This window comes from Mirounga leonina, unplaced genomic scaffold (assembly GCF_011800145.1).
Source record: "Mirounga leonina isolate KUSES-001 unplaced genomic scaffold, KU_Mleo_1.0 Mir_114, whole genome shotgun sequence".
NCBI classification, from domain to species: domain Eukaryota; kingdom Metazoa; phylum Chordata; class Mammalia; order Carnivora; family Phocidae; genus Mirounga; species Mirounga leonina.
Window position 1 is genome coordinate 53,403,379 of NW_023270265.1, and position 18,924 is coordinate 53,422,302.

Sequence of the window (18,924 nt, forward strand, 5' to 3'; positions counted from 1 at the left end):
GTCAAGCCCCCTCGGCCCCCAGCAGCCCCCGTCAGCCCCCCTCAGCCCCCAGCAGCGAGTTGGTGTTTCTGCCCCTGCCGTGGTGGGAGTGGTGGGTGTGAGCAGCCCAGGAGCCCTGGGCAGCCTGGCGTCCTCGGGACAGAGGGAAGGGATGCACCAGCCCACGTCCCAAGTCCCGAGAGGCACCTGGAGAAAGCCTCGTTGGGTGTGGAGCGGTCACAGCCCTTAGTGGCCTCAGGTGGTGTGGGTTAGGTGTGCAGAAGCTCCATCTTCTCCGTGCCATGAGCAGACGCTGGTGGTCGAAAGGGTTTCTCCTCCGAACTGGGAGCTGGCGCAGACGGGGCTGCGCGTCCAGGCCGCCTCCTCGCTGCGGGCTCCACTTGTATCCGCAGTGGTTGAGTGGGGGGCTCGTGCGTGGTGCGTTGGCTTATTCGTGTGGCTTTTTAAGAGTCTTGCTTTAAAACAACAGATTTACTCATTTAAATCATTAAATTCATTTAATTACTGTTTCAGAAGAAAAGAAACCTTTATCTGGTCTGTTTTGAGATGGGGCTTGTGGCATCAAAGTAAAGCAAACTGTGACGTTATACTTAATTATGACAATTTTGGGTTTCGTGTTTAGGGTATTTTATTTTATTTTCTTAAAGATTTTATTTATTTATTTGACAGGGAGACACAGCGAGAGAGGGAACACAAGCAGGGGGAGTGGGAGAGGGAGAAGCAGGCTTCCCGCCGAGCAGGGAGCCCGACGCGGGACTCGATCCCAGGACCCTGGGATTGTGACCTGAGCCGAAGGCAGACGCTTAAGGACTGAGCCACCCAGGCGCGCCCCTAGGGTATTTTCTCCCAGAAAGTTTGCCTTACAAACATTAGCTCGTATTTCCAGTTGGTAGATTGATGTCAAAATAATTATCCACATAATTATAGAAAAAAGACATTCCCCCTCACCAGTCCCCTAATGTAGGACCTTGATTTGCTGATTCATGGTCAGGTCTGTGCTCACCAATCTGTGATGCTTTTTTCTGTGTGTTCTGCTAGTTCATGCTTTATTTACCCCACTTTTGGCGTCAGCGCAGCTCATGGGGATTTTAGGACTGCAGACGGGTGCCAAAGCTGGTGGGCAGGCTGTCTCTCTATCTGTGGCCTACGCTGCTGGTGGGAAGAAGTGCCCCTGCCCTCCAGTCGTCCCAGGTCGGAGCCCTGGCGTGTCCATGGAAGCCCGGGTGTTCTCAAGAGACCAAACCAAGAGCATGTCCAGTGTCCCCGGCCAGGGCCTCGTTCCTGGCCTGAGCTGCGGGCATGCACACACCTGCTGGACACCGGTCTGAGAAGAGCACACGCAGCTTCCTTCCAGAATGCCGGCTGTGTGGTCCTGTGTGGGCTCACAACCACCTCTGGGCTTTGCCCAGTGCGCCCGAGCTCTGTCAGGACCCGTCCCTGTGGCCCGGCTGGTAGGGAGTCCGCAGAGCCGTCCTGGGAGAGATGAAAGGGTCTTTATGGCACGTTGTTGTTCTGGATGAACAGTGCACAGTCTGAAACAGGGGGAAGGTGCCTTGGCGGCTGACCTAACCCTCATAACAGTGCCTCCTCAGGACCCGCTCGCGGCTCCCCATGTCCCCCGGCTGCAGTGGCCAGGGCCCTCGAGCCTGTGGTGTCAGCGCTTTGGGGTCCTCAGAGATGGTGGTTCCCCAACACTTATTAATAGGCCTCTTTTCTCCTGAGAGTACAGGGGTTTGGTGGGAAAACCTTGGAAAGAGCCAGCGCTCATGGGAAGGGTCTTTGGGAAGCCAGCATAAATGGGATGGGCGACCGCTGGGGACAGTTCCTGCTGGAGACAGTGAGCACCTTTCCAGAGAGAGGACAAGACCTCGAGATGCTCTCTGGTGGAAGCTGCCCTGCTCGGCCCTCAGGCCCTCTGGCCCCGTTCTGAACCGTTCTTTGTGACAGTGCAGACCAGCCTGACCCCAAAAATGAAGGGGATCACCACCGGGACACTCCCCATTGCAGCCACCAGGCCCGCCGCCCCCCCTGCTGTCACACCCCTCTGTGCGTCTCAGTGCTGTGTGTGCATGGGGATGCGTGTCCACGTGTTGTGTGCACGGGGTGCTCGCTCTAACCCCGTAACTGATGTGGTTTCGACACCACAGACCCCGTGGTGAGGCCACAGAATCGCCCGCTGGGCCTGGGTGGAGCCGGGGAAAGGAGCTGCGCTGCATGCTCTGCGTCAGGGTCTCTGGTCCATCAAGAAGCCGCTGCTCCCAGCAGGTGCATGGCACCCGGGCTTGCGCCTGGGACCTGCTCTCAGATGGGGCAGAGACCACTGTTGCCTGGGAGGAAAGTCCGCGTGAGCACATAGAGCTCAGGGCCACCCGAGACGGCCGTGCAGGGCACCTGCCCATCTCTCGGCTCATCCAGGCCCCCAGCCTGTGGCCCGCAGGGGCTCCGCTCTCCTCTTGGACGACAGAGGCCAGCTCATCGCAGTTGCCCCAACCCCCCACCCCCTGCTCTGCTATGGCCAGAGTGCCGACCTCCCTGCTTCCGAAGGTGTCTGCAGCCCCTCCCTGAGCCCCAGACGCCTCCCCGAACAGCCCGCCACAGGCTGGCTGTGTCATTTCCCTCCGGGGGCCCCCCAGCACCGTACCGCTTCCGCTGTGTTGTAGCGCTTTGTCAGGAAGGTCCTGGGAGGGTGGCACAGGGTCCCACGGCTGGTCCTGGGAAGCAGTGGGGCCGCACCCCCAGGTCTGGGGGTCGATGACTCTGGTCCTCCTCCATCCCTGAGACTCCCAGTGCCCTCAGGCCCTTTGCTGGGCTCACCGCTTCCTTGGCACCTCCATTTAAAGTTGGAGACTTTGTTTTAAGGGCCATTTCTTGTGCAAGCTTTTCCTGCCAGCCTTTCCAGAGTCAGCCCCGTGAGCATCTGTGGCTGAAATTAGGCTGGAGCACGCCTTTGTTTCCGATTTCACGCTCTCAGAGGGCCTGCATGTCGTTCTGCGGAGCTGTCAGGGGATGAAAGCCTGCAGCAGGGTCCTGCTTCCTGGGAAAGGCGTGAACGATGGGGGAAATGTGTCTCCAAGCCCACCCACCAGTTCACGGAGGCCAGGCCGAGAGTCAGGAGGGGCGCATCCTCTGGAGTCCCTGGGCACGCGGCAAGGGGCAGGGCTCAAGGCTTCTCCTCTGCCCTCGTCCCTCCTGCTTCCTCCTTTCTCCTCTGTCCTCCCTGGGCCCTCATTCACTTGGTCGCCTGAAACACTCGTGGGCCAGGGAGTGTTTCAGGCAGATGAGTGAAGAGAAGCTTCCTCCTCTCTCCTCCTTTCCTCCATGAGTGTTGGCGTCTGGAATGCGCCAAAAGCACACTTTGCTTAGCAATCAAACACCTTTTCCCCGTGGGGTTATCCCTCTCTGGGAGTAGGGGGCACGGGAATATAGCCCAGGTTAGCTCACAGCTCCGGAGCCGTGCCCACAGGCAGCCTGGCGGGAGAGATCAGGTGAGGGTGAACACGTGGCCAGGACGCTGCCCCGGGCCGTGGGGGCCTTGTGAGGCTCTCCAGGGTCCCAGTGCCTCCCCCAGTGGTCTCGGTTTGAAAACAAAGAGAAGCCTATTCCTGCGGCTGCAGAAATTTTTAATTCTTAATTCCTTAAGAATTCGCTCCAGTGTTTTCCTCGAAGCTGCCTGCACCATGTCTGGATGCGGGGCCCAGGCTGGCTCTGGGGCTCGCTTCTGTTCTGTTTAACCCAGCCCTGAGCAGCCCTGCTGAGGACGTCTCGGCCCCAGCACCGTCGTCCATTCCCTGCACGTTAAACAGTCTGTGGACATCTGGCCCGACTGGTTTTCATCGCTGACTAAAGTTGGGATTGGACCTTGCCCCACCTCTTTGTGCAACCATGGGGGAGGGACAGCGACCCCGAGACAATGGCCCTGCTCACCCCTCTGGAAAGCTCCGCTCCAGGCCAGACAAGGAGCGCCTGGCGTCCTCGAGGTGCCGGCCTTCCCCCTTGTGCTGATTTGGGACAGGCTTTGCTGGGGCCAGTGGTCAGGTCAGGAGGCCGCAGGGATGGAGTTTGCATGTGCGTCCCTGGCTACCCCTTGTGCTCTGGGCGGGAGGGCACCTTCTTCCAGGACCTTCTGATCCTGTTCCCAGAGGAGCGGGGCCTCCTCAGAATGCTTCTGGAAGGTCAAGTTATGCAGCCCGTCTGCTGAGAACTTTCTGGGTGCCTGTGGCCCTCAGTGGGGACCCAGCCGTCACTGACAGGGGGGCTCAGAGTTGCAGGAAGGGGGTTCATGGCTCCACCAACAAACAGGTGACTTTGCATCAAAGCACAGAGACAGGATGTGCGGACTGCCAGGACCCAGGATACGTGGGCGGTAAGAGGAAGTCACGGGAGCAGAAAGGGCCCTTTCCCGGCACCCATGTTCCCAGGAGCTTAGCTCTGCTTCTGTGGCCCCTGTGGCCTCCGTGGTTCTTGCACAGGCTCTGCGGATGGGATGTCACGGACCCCGATGAGGAGCCTGCTGACCCCAGGCTCGCCCCAACTCAGCCCTCACTGCATTCCGGAACAGTCCTTCCCGGTGCCATGACCCTGAGTGCATCCAAATATGCAGAGTGATGTGCGTCCGCGGGCCTGGGGGGTGGGCTTCTTCCAGGCCTGAGGGGGACCAGACCCCTGCCCGCTCCCATGGGGACTTCTCCTGACCCTGGGGGAGAGTGCAACCAAACGCAGGTTCCCAGCCCACCCGGGCCTGGCGGACAGAGGCGGGACTCCCCATTCCTGTTCAGACATTTTTAAATTCGAAATATGCTTCCAATATATACACCAACTTCCTGCGTTTTCTGGGGTGGAGGGAAGCAGGAGGATGGAGAGGCGTGCCCCCGAGAAGGGAAGGACCCGCCAGGCCTCTGGACTCACACCTGCGCTGGCGCACGCATCCCCTCCGCTGTCCACATCCTGTGGCCCGGGCCCGCTTCCAGAGGCTGCCTCCCCAGCACGGCCCGTGTCCTGTCTCCTGTCCATCCATCTCCTCCCCACCACAGTTCCCACACTGAAGACACTGCACCTGGGGGCCCCTCAGCCCCTCGCCAGCTCCCTGAGTGCCTGTCCCTGGAGCCCCCACACGTCTGCTCTACATTCACTGTCCAGTTCTTCCTCCGGGAACCCTATGTTACGGGGCCCCCATGGTCTCACCCCGACACCCTCGACCGCTGGCTCCACACTGCCCGGCTCGCAGTCCCCCGGTCCTGGCACGTGCAGAGGCCACCTGCCTGCCCGGGGCTGAGCTGGTCCTTTGGAAACTTCGGCTGAGAGTCTGCCTCGGCTGACTGAGCTCACAGCAAATGGCGGGGAACCTGCTCAGAGACCACGCTTTGGACACAGATGGAGGCGTGGGTCCTGCCGCCTCGAGTGGGGGTACACGGCACAGTGGCTACAGCTTCCGGGTACAGTTTGGAAACTAAGCAGTTTAAACGAGGAGACTTTCCAGCCCTCTGTTTAAAGCTGCCTTACCTAGTTCCTGTTCCTGATGGAATTTTTCAAATGTATGTTCAGATATTTTTGGTCTATGTGCCTCTTACCAACACAGACTAAAACATACCGCATGAAACTTTGGGACATACTTCCTAACAGACCTAGCTGCCCCCAAATCAGCCCAGTTTGTTTACTTTGTTCAGTAAGGCCCGAAAGGAGACTCAAACTCAGGACTTTCCTGACCTGTCCGATCCAGCCAGCTGGCATTCCCAGGAAACCCAGGAGCCTGGAGCTCTGTCATGCACGTGGTAGGTGCCGGTCAGACCAGTGCATGCTTGCGGTGGGGACTGAGCTCCACCTGCTCACCGTCCATGCTGCCTCGGACCACAGGGCCTTTCTGTCTGCAGCAGAGGGTACAGAGTGGATTCTGCAAGACTGCATCTTGAAGGCCCGGCTGGAAGGGTCCAGGGGTGCTCGCGTCTTCGGTCGAGTTTTGCACGAGGGGGGAGCATGGTGGCAGTTGAGTGGGAGCGCTTGGGACAGACTCAGCTCCTGGATGGGCGGGGCACGCAGGCGCCTCGGACCGCTGGTGGCTTTGTGTCAGGCTGGCTGTAAACTTCAGGATCCGCAGAAAGCACTGGAAATAGCCCTCTGGGCTGACACTGGGGCCCTGGGTCCTGGGGCTGCCCTGTCTAGCAGCCCTGCTTCAGAACTTATCCGGACTGAGAAGAAACCCAAGAATTTCATTATCCACACAACAGGTGGACAGCCTTGGGGACAGCGGTCCCGTGAGATTCCAAGACAAAAACCGGCACTCCAAGTGCCAAGAAGACAAAGTGCGGGGCTGTCCTATCTGCTGCCCCTTCGTGTGGCTGCTGGTAATGAAATAAATCTTAGGTAGCTCTTAAAAAATAGCATTTTGGGTATTATTTTTTCTCCTTTCAAAGGAAAAATCCCTTCCGTAAGTAGGCGAGCGGAAAGGCCCCGGCCTGCAGGTTTCTGCATGGCTGGTCATGACTGCGGATTGAAAGCAGAGAGGAGGCCGAGGCCAGGCTGGCCGGGGCCTGATCACTTCTTTACAACCTGGTGAATGAGGTGGCTCCGTGGGAGGGTGCGGAGAAAGCGCCGGCCTCTCTCCCAGCGCCCGGGCTGATCAGATGTTTATACTTTGGGAGCCCGCCCAAAATGGCTAAATAAAGCAATTTTTTTACAAGTTTCTAGCAGATGCCTTTGGGAGAAGAACCAAGAATTTCCTGAATCGCGTCCTGGGGTGGCTACAATGGCCGTCTGCCTGTGGAGCCCTCCCCCATTCAAGGAAGCACTTAAGCCACTTAAGCGCATTAGCATCTGGATGGAGCTGGACCTCCTCAGGATGCAGGGGTGGGCAGGGTGGCCGCGCTCTGCTACGGATTGTTCCTGCGCTTGTTCTAATCCGCACTGTTTGAAGGCGGCCAGACTGATTTGTGACACATGAGTCCAAAAGCCACTTTGGGGGCTTGACCTGCTTAACTCATCTGTGCCCTGAATGTCAATGGCCTGTCCTGGAGGACGCTGTGGGGACGGCAGCCGCTACCTCCCCTGCCCCATGCTGGGCGGTGTGCCTGCCCGCCCCCCACGTACCTGGAAGGGGTCTGCCCCCTGGCTCTGGAGGGGCTTGCGGCTCATCCAGGTGGGTCCCTGCTCAGGAGGGGTCCCCACCCAACCCGGGCCTGCTCTCCCGCTCTCCCCTGAGTGAAGGGCTTCTCACAACTTCACAAGGGCCCATGAGTCAAAATTAGTTGTTTTCTTGCAGTGGTCTTTTTTTTTTTTTTTTAAATAAAACTCATCTAGTCATTTTTAAAGAATAGCTCCATTGAGGTTTGGTTTACGCACCAGTCTCAGTCCCAGGCAGCCTCCACGTGCCCTTTCTGGACATTTTGTGTGCATGGACCCTGGTCCCATGTGACCTTTCCTTAAGGAAAGAGCATCATCAGCGGCAGGGGGTGGGGGCCCCCGCTTCCCGCGTCCAGCCTGCCCTCTCTCTGTGCTGCTCTCCTTCTGAACAAGGACAAGTCCCTTGTACTTCCTTTGTTACATGCGTTCCTCAGTAGCCCTGATGGCTCGGGGCCCCGGGAGTCGGCTTGCTGCCCTGGGTCTCCAGTGTCGTCCTGCCGTTAGGGAGCCACTCGTTGGCACCCGCCCCAGCCTTTCCCGCCTCACACCCAGTTCCGACTGGGAGAATTTTCTCAACAAACCTGGACTTAATTTAGTTTGTAGTCCATCAGACGGTGGCCTGCTCGCCGTGACCTGGGCTGTGCCGTGCGGCCGTGGGGCTGACCCTGCTCCCTCGTCCCTCTCCCCGCCTGTTCAGCTGTTCCCTCCCTCAGCCGGTCAATGTCTGCCCCCGAACCCAGCGTGGCCTCTGTTCTCCCTGGTGTTGCCTTCCCCGTCCTGTCCTGCTGCCCATGGGGCAGATCTCGTGGCAGTGTGTGTCCCCAGCCTGCCACGGGGACAGCACGAGACGGCAGTGAGTTCCCCGCCCCTGCCCTGCACAGGGCTGTCTTCAGTGACGCCCCAGCAGACCTTCCAGGGTCCGAGCGGAGCCAGCTGTGGGGCAGCTCCCGGAAGCAGAGGTGGGCAGGGAGGCCAGGGCCCGCTCCAGGTGTGCGGCGCTTGCCGACAGGCCTGCCCTTGGATGGGGTGCCCGTCACACTCTGCTGCTGTGCGGGCGGGTCCGCGGTCCCTTTACGTGGAGGGGCTGGAAAGGACGGGGTCAGGGAGAGAGGCCAGGAAGTGTGCTGATCGCGTTGAGGAGACGGGCTGTGGGCCCCTCTCGTGGGACTGAGGCCCTTCTGTGTCTTTCCCAGACTCTCTGCACAAAGGCCACGATGCAGACCGTCCGCGCCGCCGACACCAATGAAGTCGTGAAGCTGATATTTCGCGAGTCGGACAATGACCGGAAGGTAAGCGCCCCCGAGCTGAGGGCCGCGACCACGGCAGGCCACTGTGGCCATTTGGAGTTGGGGAGCACAGGGACTGCTCGAGGCGTGGTCCCGCCCCGCCCGCACTGATGTCCGCTTCCACTCTGCAGGTTATGCTTCAGCTGGAAAAGAAACTCTTCGACTATTTCAACCAGGAGGTTTTCCGTGACAACAACGGCACCGCGGTGAGCGCTGCCTCCGATGCCCCTGGGGTCCTGGGCCCCCGGGACCGTGCACCTGCAGCTGGGACCGTCCCTGCCCGGGTCTGGAGACCCTCCGTGTGGGAGGTGGGGTGCTCACGCCCTAGGTGCTCAGGGCGGCCGGCACAGGCCTGGGCTCCGTGTGCACGTCTGACCAGGCCTCCCCGTGGCTGCGTGTGTGCACGCGTGTGTGTGTGCAGAGTGCAGTGCGTGTTGGTCGAGACCTGGTCCTGCGGGAGCCACTCCTCCGCCTTTGAACCACCGCCCGCCGTCGAGAATCCAGAGGCGCAGCAGGGCAGCCAGACCCGCCACGGGATTCGGGCCTGCTTTAGTGTGTTCCTGGGGTGTCCAGCTGGGCAGTAAGAGTGTTGGTGGATGAGCAGTTCGTGTGTAGCAGCCCCACGTGGCCAGTCCCAGTCTACGAGGGGCGGCTCCTGACCCCACGGCCCCCGGGGTGCAGTGTGCAGGGGCAGGTCCTGCGTGGCGCATGCCGGAAGTGTGAGGCTTCCCTAAGGGCGGGTGCCCCGGCAGGTAGGGACCCCTGAGCACACCTGCTGCCCGCCTGCCTGCCCTCCAGCCTGTCTGCTCTCCCTGCCACCCACCCCCGCTCTGGGGGGCTCTGTGCATAGCTGTCCCCCTTTTCATCTCCCAGCCCCCCCACGCCCTGCAGTCTGGCCTCCGCGCCACCAAAACCATGGTCACCCGCCTCGAGGACACTTTATTCCAAAGCCTGGACTTCATGCCCCACCCCCGCCATCCCTGTGCTCACCTCTCTGCATCTGGGAGCCCCGGCTTGGTCTTGTCACCCCTGCCCTCAGGCCCCGGCCGTGCTGAGTACTCTACACCTGTGCCTCAGTTTCCCATCCGTGTGTGGCAGGATCCCTCGGGTCTGTGTGCAGATGAACGCTGGCAGGTGTCAGTGCTGGGAGACAGCATGGTCCCACCGGGCAGCAGACTGTCGGTCCTGTGTCCCTCCTTCACACTGCTAGCCAGGAACCGCACTCCCGCCTCCATCCCTACACCCACTCTTCCCTCCATGGCCCATGGCCCCCCACCAGGTCTGTGTCCACTACCTCGGGGCCACCGCCTCTTACTTGCTGCAAGAGCCCCATCAGCGTACCCCGAGCCTGGGGCCCAGCCTGAGGCTTGTGCGCAGAGGGTCAGGCCTCAGCTCCAAGCCCTCAGCCACTTCCCATGGACCTCAGGTGAGCCTGGAGCCTGCTCACTCACGTGGGCCAGGAGCCTGCTCTGGTCTCTGAGGCCTCACTCACTGCTTGGCTCTCTCGGTCCGCTCCACCCCCGCCCCATTCAGGCACTGGGTTTACTTTTGCCCCAGCAAATGCTCTGATCTTCCTTACCTGCCCTTCCCACCAGCCTGTCCCAGTGGACACTGTGCCCTTTGGCCCTGGCCAGTTCATATCTCACTTCCTGAGGCGCCTCAGGCCCTGGCGAGGTTGACTCTCCTCCTATGCCCCCTGCAGTGCCCAGCTCAGCACGCAGACGCTTACAGCCCAGTCCACTTCCCTAGGCGGGAGGCACCAGGGTGAGGACCTGTCCTACCTGCCGTCCACGCCAAAGAGTGCAGCAACCCCGTGATTTCAGGGCCTCAGCACTCGGGGCACAGGCGAGCTCGAGGGGCAGGTTTGGGGACAGGACTGCTGGGGGGCACCGGCTGCAGGGGAAGTACCCGGGAGACTCTCTGGGCAGCTGCGTGACTTTCTGAGCTTGGAGGCAGGGTGTGCTCTCTGGGCCCCTGGTACAGAGGCAGCCCCCTGATGTGGGGGGACAGTGAGGCCTCCAGGGCGGTAACAAAGCGGGCAAACAGTGGACACAGGAGTGGCACTGGGGCAGCCAGGGCCTGGAATGTTCTGGAAGAAGCAGGACATGGGTGAGCAGGGTATGCTGTGGGGTCTGAGCCAGGGCGGCATAGGGCAGCCAGGGAGAAGGTGTGCATTCTGGAAACGGGGAGCCAGCGCACACGGACCCATGGTCACTGTCTTTCTCTGTTAGCATCTGGACGAAGCATGTGTTGCTACCATTAGAAATAACAAGTGTTGTCGCCATTGGACATCGCAGTTTTTATGTCTGTGTTTATCTAGCATATGAAATTTTTTAAGATGGAGGAAAGTTTGAATATTCAGGAGAATGTATTTTAGGCAGAGATGAAAAAATGCAGTTCAGAGTTACAGAGTAGATTTCCACATGGCTGTTTTGGAAAGACCCACGTGCCCCTTTGTCGTGTGTCCGGAATCTCACGTGGAGAGAGTCGCGCCCGGCCTGGCACCTTCCCCAGGGGTCTGCCGGGGCTTCTCCAGACCATCCTGCTGCTGCTGAGGGTCCCGGGCGCTCGGTGCCTTCAGAAATGCCCCGCAGGGTCACACCAGTGTGCGCGCTCCATGCCCCGGGCGCCTCCTCGTCCATCACACACAGGAAGTGGGGTCGTCCAGACCAGCCACGGGGACAAGATAAATGGTCTGACGAGCCATCGCACCCCAGTGGGGAGGCACACGGCCCCACGGCCCCTGGAACAAACAACCCATCCACAGGATGGATGTGCCTGTGCTGGACGCAGCCCCAAAATCCATCGCGCCCTTCATCAAGCACCAGTCTTGTACCCGTCTGACAGAAATTTAATTCAAGCTGGCTTCTGGAAATAATTATTGTATTTTAAGAGTAGTAATCATTGGCTGGGACATGATTGAATGTGTCCATGCCTATTGACTTTTTCTATGATTTATAGCTTTGTTTAGTCGATATTCCCATCGAAATTGTATAATTAATTATAAGTGTGGCTGTCAGGGCGGCAGGATGGAGTGCCCTGGTGAGGATTTGGAGAGATTAAATTTTCCTTGGCTGTCCCAGGGCAGGGCTTGGGAATCTTCACAGCGCTCGGCCTGTTGGATAGAGATGTTTTCTGTGTGTTTAGCAACTGCTCCAGCTCAAGGCGCATTGATTTTCCGGGCTCTTTTTTCTTTATCAGCCTGGTGTCTCTGCAGTAACAGTGGAATTTGTGTGGCTGGGACGGCTTCTGACAGATACGTATGATCAGCCAGGCTGCTTTATCATTGTCTACACACGCCTGCACTGTTTTTCACTTTGTAATCAAGAAGAATGTTTAAGATACATGTGAAATTGGTTATCATGTTTCTGAAAAATCTCAAAGAGAAACAAATTATCAATTCAACAGAAACGCAACATAATTTCTAATCAGGAACCTCTCTCACAGCTGGAGTTGGCCCCAGGGGCCACACTTCCCCCCCCCCCCAAGGTTCTCATGGAGCCCAGGGCACTGTCCCTTCCTGGTCCCACCGTGGCGGGGGGAGGGGGGTGGCGTCCAGCACGCTGGCCGCCCGGCCTGCGACCAGATGGGCCAGCTCGGGGGGTGTGTGGATGTGTTTCCAGGCGGTGCCACCTGAGAAGCGTCCGTTCCCGGACAGGGGCTTGGGGCCGTGTGAATGCAGGCTGGGGTGTGGGCGCACAGCAGGACAAGCTCGGGAGGGGGGCCCTTGCGGACAGAGACCCTACCGTGGATGTCTGGGTCCTCCCCAAAGTGGCTCTGTTACTGTTTTAGCAACTGGAAGATTCAAACCCATTCCAAACCAGATATTTATTTGCTTTAATTTTCCTTTACATGCTCAGCAAGGAGAAACATGGTGAAACGTGGTGGGGTCCAAGTGGCTCCCTCCCCAGGCGCAGCTGCTGTCTGAGACCAGGGTGGCTGGTCTGACAGGCTGTCCTCGGTCCCTCCTGCTCTGAGCCACGCCGGCGGCTCCTTCCTTCCTGCGAGGCCGCACTTGCTGGAGCATGTGTGGGCGCCATAGTGTGGGTACCTGCAGACCCCGGGCCGTGGCATCTGTGAAGAGTGGCTCAGGACCCCACCAGACCTCACCTATATTCCAGAACCACATCACGTGGATGCCACCCATGTGGATGCCCTCCGGCAGGTTCTGGCCACCGAGGCGGTGCAGGGCCCAGGAAGGCTAACAGGGTCCCTTTCTGAGGCTGCACAGAACAGAGGAATGTTCAGTAGTGACCAGTGAAAGCCACGCGCTCACATGCATGTGCTCATGTGCACCCAGGCACCCCCACGCAGGTGTGCGCGGGCGCACACACACGCAGAGTCAGCATCGCTGTGCTGTCACGTCCCCCTCCAGTCCCTCTCAGTGCCCCAGGGCTGATCGTGGGGACGTGGGAACCCCCCACCATTGCCCCTTGGGGTCAGATACACAGTGGAGTGAAGATGGTCAGCGTCCTTGTGGTCAGAAATGTATCAACACAACAGGACACACGTGTGCACATGTGTGAACAAACCCTGGCCACCAAGGACAGTGGGTCCTCCATCCTCTTGCAGAGTTTGAGAAGCAGCTGAGGGTTTGGCCCACAGCCGGGAGGCAGTGGTGTCTCCTTTAGGGAGTGTGGGGGTGTGGGCGGCATCAGGGAGCCGCCCGCAGTGAGGAGAAAAGAACCCCTTTCACAGGAGGAATCCTGGCACAGGCAGCGTCTCATTTCCTGGGGGACCTTTGGAAACCATGTTTGGATTTCTGTCAAAGTCCTGGGGCTACTAAGTGGGTGCAGAATGGACACAGATGCCCCCATGGGACTCACAGGCTGCTGGGGACAGAGGAGGGTCAGGTGCAAGTGAACCACAGAGAGACCGCGGCCGTCCACCCGCAGGAGGGGTGCCCAAGGGGCAGGGAGCGTCCTCTCTGGCCGAGGCTCCAGGAGGCACACTGCAGCTGCCGTGAGGTTGGGGCCTAGGTTATTCCCAGGTTTCCTTCAAAGTGTAAGGAAGAGAATTAAGTCCTAGCACGTCGCAGCTTTCGGGATTACAATCGGAGTATTTGTACCTGAGCGCCTGGCCCCTCGCCTGCATTTCTCGTATCCGGGGGGCGATCAGATGGAGGGCAGGCACCACGTTTACTGTCCCCCAGATGAAGGTCCACGGGAGGCGAGCTTGTAGTCCAAAGCCCGACATACGGAGGGTGCGCCCTTGAGAAGATCGGATGAACACCAGAATAATTGATAGAAATTGTAAAATAAGAATGTTTAGAAGGATTAAAAATATGAAAGAATCAGAAACAAATAAACAACACGCCCTGAAAGAAACGGGCAGATTAAAAAACACACAGAACTGGTACAAGTATTGCTGCGGAAGTCAAGTCCAGGCGGGTAAATTAGTGGTGGGACCGCTGAGGCAGCAGCGTGTAGGGCTGCGGCACCCCGAGCAGGCCGGCGGGGGTGGGGGCGATGTGCCGCGCCACGCCCTGAGAGGCCACGTTCGGCAAGCTGATGTTGGCACCACAGGAGACGAATCCTCAGGAGCAGGGTGTGTCCACGCGGAACAGCGGGACCCCGGACGGAAAGAGAAGACGCGACGTAGAGCAGCAGTGGGATGCTGGTGGCAGGTGGCAACACAGTGACCCGAGGGAAGAGCCACGAGGACAGGCGGCCGGCGCCAGGGCGACCCCGGGACCTCTCACGTGGGTGGACACAGCGGCCTCCAGCAGAGAGCAGGAGGGACTGTCCCGGGCGGCGGCGTGCGGAAGGAGCGGGAATGTGCGCGTGCAGGCTCCGCGGGACGCCGCCGGTCCACGGTCTCAGTCTCTGCGATGCCGCGTTTGTCTAAGCCTCCGAGCTGAATTTCGGAGAGTGGAGCCCGGCTCTGCGGCCAGAAGCACATGATCCTGCTGAAGGACACGGCCCTGGACGTTTCCGTTAAACCGTCGTTCAGCCGTGGCCACACTGCTCTAGATGCTCCGCACGGGTCCTTTCTGGAAACCCTGGCCCCTGACCTAGGGCCCGCCGGTTGCTCTTCTTAGCCATCGTTGGTCAAAACCACACAGCACCTGCATGAAGCCCGCAGCCCCCCGCCCCCCACCTCCACCGCCGGAATCGGGGCCTGTGTCCCATCTGGGAAGGCTGAGAGTTCAAGCTCCAGGGTGATTTAGATAAGAAACACGCTGTAGGCATGTGTGTGCACGTAAACGCAAGGACAAACACACGTGTAAACATGCACGTAGCTGCGAGACCTGTCCAGGCGCCCCCCACACACCAGGGTGCATCTCTCCCTAGAGACTTCCTCTCCATCCCCAGCCCCAACTGAAGGCCTGACTCAGGGACTTACCAGAAGCTGTTTGGCCTGGAGCCCTCCCTGGACTCTAGAGGAGCTGGAGTCTTCCCTCGATGCAGGGGCAACAAGGCCGTTTGGTGCCATGAAAGCCAAGCCCCTGTGTGCTCCCCCGGGCCTCCCTTCCCCCTGCGGGCCCTCCACCCCATGTCTCCCCTGCCCACCCTGCACCCCGCCCCCGGGCCCCCCAGTCCCGTGCCCATCGGGGCAGCACTGGGCAGGCTCACGCCCAGCAGATGTGAGCTCACAGGTGGCAGCTGTGGGGTCCAGGCCCCCAACCCCTGGCATCTGAGCCTCACCGGGCAGGGTCTAAGGCTCTCTGTGATTCGTGTCTGTGAGTGTCCAGGATTCTGCAGGAACGCGTGAATGCAAGAGAATCGGTTTACCCTCCCAACCCACAGACCGTTCCTTCTGGTGCACATTCGTGCTGTTTTCCCCCTGGCCTTCACCAGGAGAGCACCAGGGCTCGGCGGGGGGCGTGCTGTGTGCAGGTGGCTCGGGCAGCAGCCTGGCACACAGGTCATCCCCATGTACACCGAGCTGCTGAGGCCACGCTTCACGAGGGATGAACAAGGTGGCCAGGACAGGAGCCAGGTGCTGGGGTCGTGGGAAGACGTGATCCGCGCGCACGTCCGAGGCCGTGCCTAGTGGAGGCTCAGCTCAGCCAGGGTGGCTGGACGTTGCTGCTGGCAACCTTCCCTCCTGGGGGCACCGTGCCCTTTGGGGTTTGGTTCTGAAGAGTTCTAAGGGCAGGCTGCTCTGTCTCCTCCACGTGTAGAGACCAGTGCTTCACTCCCAAGCTTACTGCCGGAATCCCATACTGCCTGCTCGCTTTCTGACTTCGTGTGGGCAAAAATGAGAGCCACGTCCATTCCGTAGATCATTGCCTTGGCGTGAGGGCATTGCTGGGTCCGCTGCCCTTCGTGGTTTCGGCAGAGGAAGGTGGCCCTGCGTGGCCAGTCAACCATGGGCAGTGGGGCTGGAGTCCCGGCATGGCCTCCCAGGCAGAAGGGCGTGCTTGGTGCCCATGGATCTCCCCGGGGATAGGAATGGCCAGCTGTTGGCAGGGCTACCCACAGATGGACCAGTTGATGTGCCAGGCGTGTTTCCTGGAAGTTCCGTGGGCCCCTGCTGCACGCAGACCACCAGAGACTTTCCTGTTGTCCAGTGAGGCAAACCAAAGTGACCTCATTTTCTTCTGTTTCTTTTCTTTAGCTCTTAGAATTTGACAAAGAGCTGTCTGTTTTTAAGGACAGACTGTATGAACTGGACATCTCGTTCCCTCCCAGGTAAGGAACACCGCTTGCTGGATGAGCAGGTAACTTTTCTCCTCTCGGGCACCTGCGTGCACCACTCCGCCTCCTGCCCTTTCCACGACCTGAGGACTACAGCCAGCTGAGAGCAAGAAGCAGTTGTTATTTGCTCTTAAAAAAAAAAAAAAAAGATTATTATTTTTTTTTAAATATGTAAAGCACTGTCTTCTCAGGTTAGCATGCTGTGGGCCCCAGAGAACTCTGGGTTCTGTGTCTTTCTGGGAACATCAGGATCTTTGGCGTTGTAGTGTGTTGGGGGTGGATTCTGGGTCGTTTTTCTCTTTCTCAGTCATGGAAGCTTTTGCTGAGCTTTACCCTGGTGTTTACAGAATCTTCAGATCTGCAGCAATGATAGCCCATTACCTCGTGAGCAGCCTGGGGGATGCAGCCCACACAGGCACCCAGGGTCTTAGAGGGCACGGGGCAAAGAGGAGCCAGCAGAGGTGGCCTTGGAAGCTGCAGCTGGACCTGCGGCTCAGCCCCAGTCATTCCGGGGGGGTCACCCTAAGGACACGGAGGCCCTATCATGGGACTCCTCCCCCCCCCTTTTTTAGATCCTGGGTGGAAATTCTCATCACTTGGGCATGTTCCGGGAAACTATAACACGGGCATGGGAGTGTCTCGGGGCGCACTCCACACCCAGTCGACAGAATAACTCTGCTCCTAGAACAAGCTCGGAAACCAGATGGGCTTTCATGCGCGCTCTGTGAGGGGCCCCTCATCCCCATGCCACTGTTCAGCAGTCGCACGTGTGAAGTCTGGCAGAGGACCCCACAGTCCACTGGACGTGGGACTTTCTGCTGCTCATGGGCATGGGCTGGTGCCCCTCTGACCTCGAGGTCCAGGTCTGGCCAAGGGGCCCACAGCGTGAGTTTTAGGGGACCAGGCAGGCAGGGACTGTGGGTCTGGAATAGCCAAGAACGCAGCAAGACCAGAGGAGCATACCCAGCAGTTCCCACCCGGGGACTGACCAAGGGTGTCCCCCTCGGAGCCCCGACCCTGCTTCACAGGTAGTCACCTGCGATCCAGAGGGATTCTTAGGATTTGTGAGACTGCCTCTTCCTGGGTGGGGTAGGCCAGATGTCCTGAATGGCACTCCCTATTTGAACAACTCGAGGATCTCTTTTTCGGGCTTTGCTGAGCTGGAGAGGAAGAAGGAGGCCTGGGGGCCACCTTGGGCAGAGGTCACCACCCGTTGGACACATGGACCCTGCGCTGGCGTCTGCTTCTCAAGTTTCTCTCAAACCTGCCACCTTGAAAGTCACCTGGGCGCAGACATGGAAGATGCCAGCAGGACGTGGTCGAGGCCAGAGCCCCGGGGTCCTGGTGGCCAGTGCCCAGTGCCCCGGGGAGTGGGGGGGTGAGCAGCAAGCCCACCACCAGCCCGGGTGGCAGAGAAACCTGCGTGCCCACACCTGAACACGTCAAGAGTTTGGAAAGACAAGTCAACCCTCACACACCCACATAGGGTAGTGGGATCCTGGGCTGGTGGTCCCTGGTAAAGAAAGCATGGGGCTCCCTGGGACGGTGGCAGTAGCCCACGGCCATGAAACCCTGCCTGCTCGTCTGGGGTCCTTTTCACACCCAGACAGGAGAAGGGCATGACTTGGTGTCACATGGGAGGAGCCTGAGCGAGCCGCCTGTGTGTGTTGGTCATTGGAGTACCTCCCCCCGCATTCACCAGGACGCCTGGGGTGGGAGGTGCACACGGGGGTGGTCACCCTGCCCTCCGCGAGGTCCGTGGGGTGCGGGGCACAGCTGCTGAGCACAGACCTCCACGGGATTGCTTGGCTCAGGAGGTGGGAGAACGTCCTGCGTGATGTGGCCGGCGGGACTCGCTGCAGGGTGCTGTCCTGGGCCGCCGGCCCGGGGAACCCCGTGAGCCTGTAGGAGCAGAGAGCTCGCGCTGGTTGGGGACAGGAGCAGTGACAGGAGGGGACGCTGGCTTCATAGGGGCAGGCCTTGCCTGTTGGGTCATCAGATACTTTCCCTTTAGTTAGGAAGTAAGACTGTAGTTTCCGGGAGAGAAGGTGAAAGCTTTCTAACCAAACTGACGGCTCTCAACCACCAGAGCCCAGTTTGCAGTCAGAGATCCTGGTGAGCTGCCCGGGTCACCACCCCTCCCCCGCTGCCTGGGCCATCTCCCTCCCCTGCTGGCTGCCGGGTTCACCCACCCCTCCCCCGCCACCCAGGTCATCCCCCTCCCCCGCTGCCTGGGTCACACCAGTCTCCCTCCTTTGGCTCTCTTGTATTTTTGAAACTGTGTTTGTGACCAGAGTCCACAGCCCAGGGTGGCCATGTGGGGTTTGGAGAGCTGCTCCAGGCTGTGGGAAGAGTATAAGCAACAGCAGAGTCAGGGAAAAGGACAGGTGATGAGTGATGGGCAGGGCTCTGGTGCCTGCCAGATATTCTCTGACGGTACCGTAAAATAAGTGGTCAGGTATGCTGTGTGTGCATGTGTGTGCACGCGTGTGTGCATAAGGGTGTATGAGCTCCCGCGCTGATCTGCGTGTGCGTGCGTGGACACATACGTGCATACACAGGGATGAGGACGGAGGATCGTGTGCATGGGTGTGGGTCTGTGTGTACCTGCGCAGGTCAAGGTGTGCGTGTACAGGGTGTGTGAGTGGGTCACGGACAAGTGTGTAGAGTCCACCCGTGCATGGATGGGTGTCTGCATGGATTCGGGTGTGTGTACACGGCGTGTGTAGGTGTGTGTAGACAGAGTCGGTACACGTGCATGGCTGTACCCGCACACATCTGGGTATAGGGCTGTATACGTGGGTGTGCCTGGATCATGTAGGTGGGAGCTATGGGTGGTGTTTGCATGTGCATGACTACGTGGGCGTGTGTTCACGTGCAAG

At 59.4% G+C, this 18,924-nt stretch overlaps 1 protein-coding gene across 1 annotated transcript in view; it reads left to right on the plus strand.

Moving 5' to 3' along the window:
* INPP5A (inositol polyphosphate-5-phosphatase A) overlaps nucleotides 1-18,924 on the plus strand; it is a 170,914-nt gene that overhangs the window by 141,089 nt on the left and 10,901 nt on the right. The window contains exons 10-12 of the mRNA XM_034986502.1: nucleotides 8,307-8,402; nucleotides 8,531-8,605; nucleotides 15,963-16,036. Of these exons, the coding sequence (XP_034842393.1) occupies nucleotides 8,307-8,402; nucleotides 8,531-8,605; nucleotides 15,963-16,036 (245 nt within the window). The remainder of the gene's footprint in view (nucleotides 1-8,306; nucleotides 8,403-8,530; nucleotides 8,606-15,962; nucleotides 16,037-18,924) is intronic.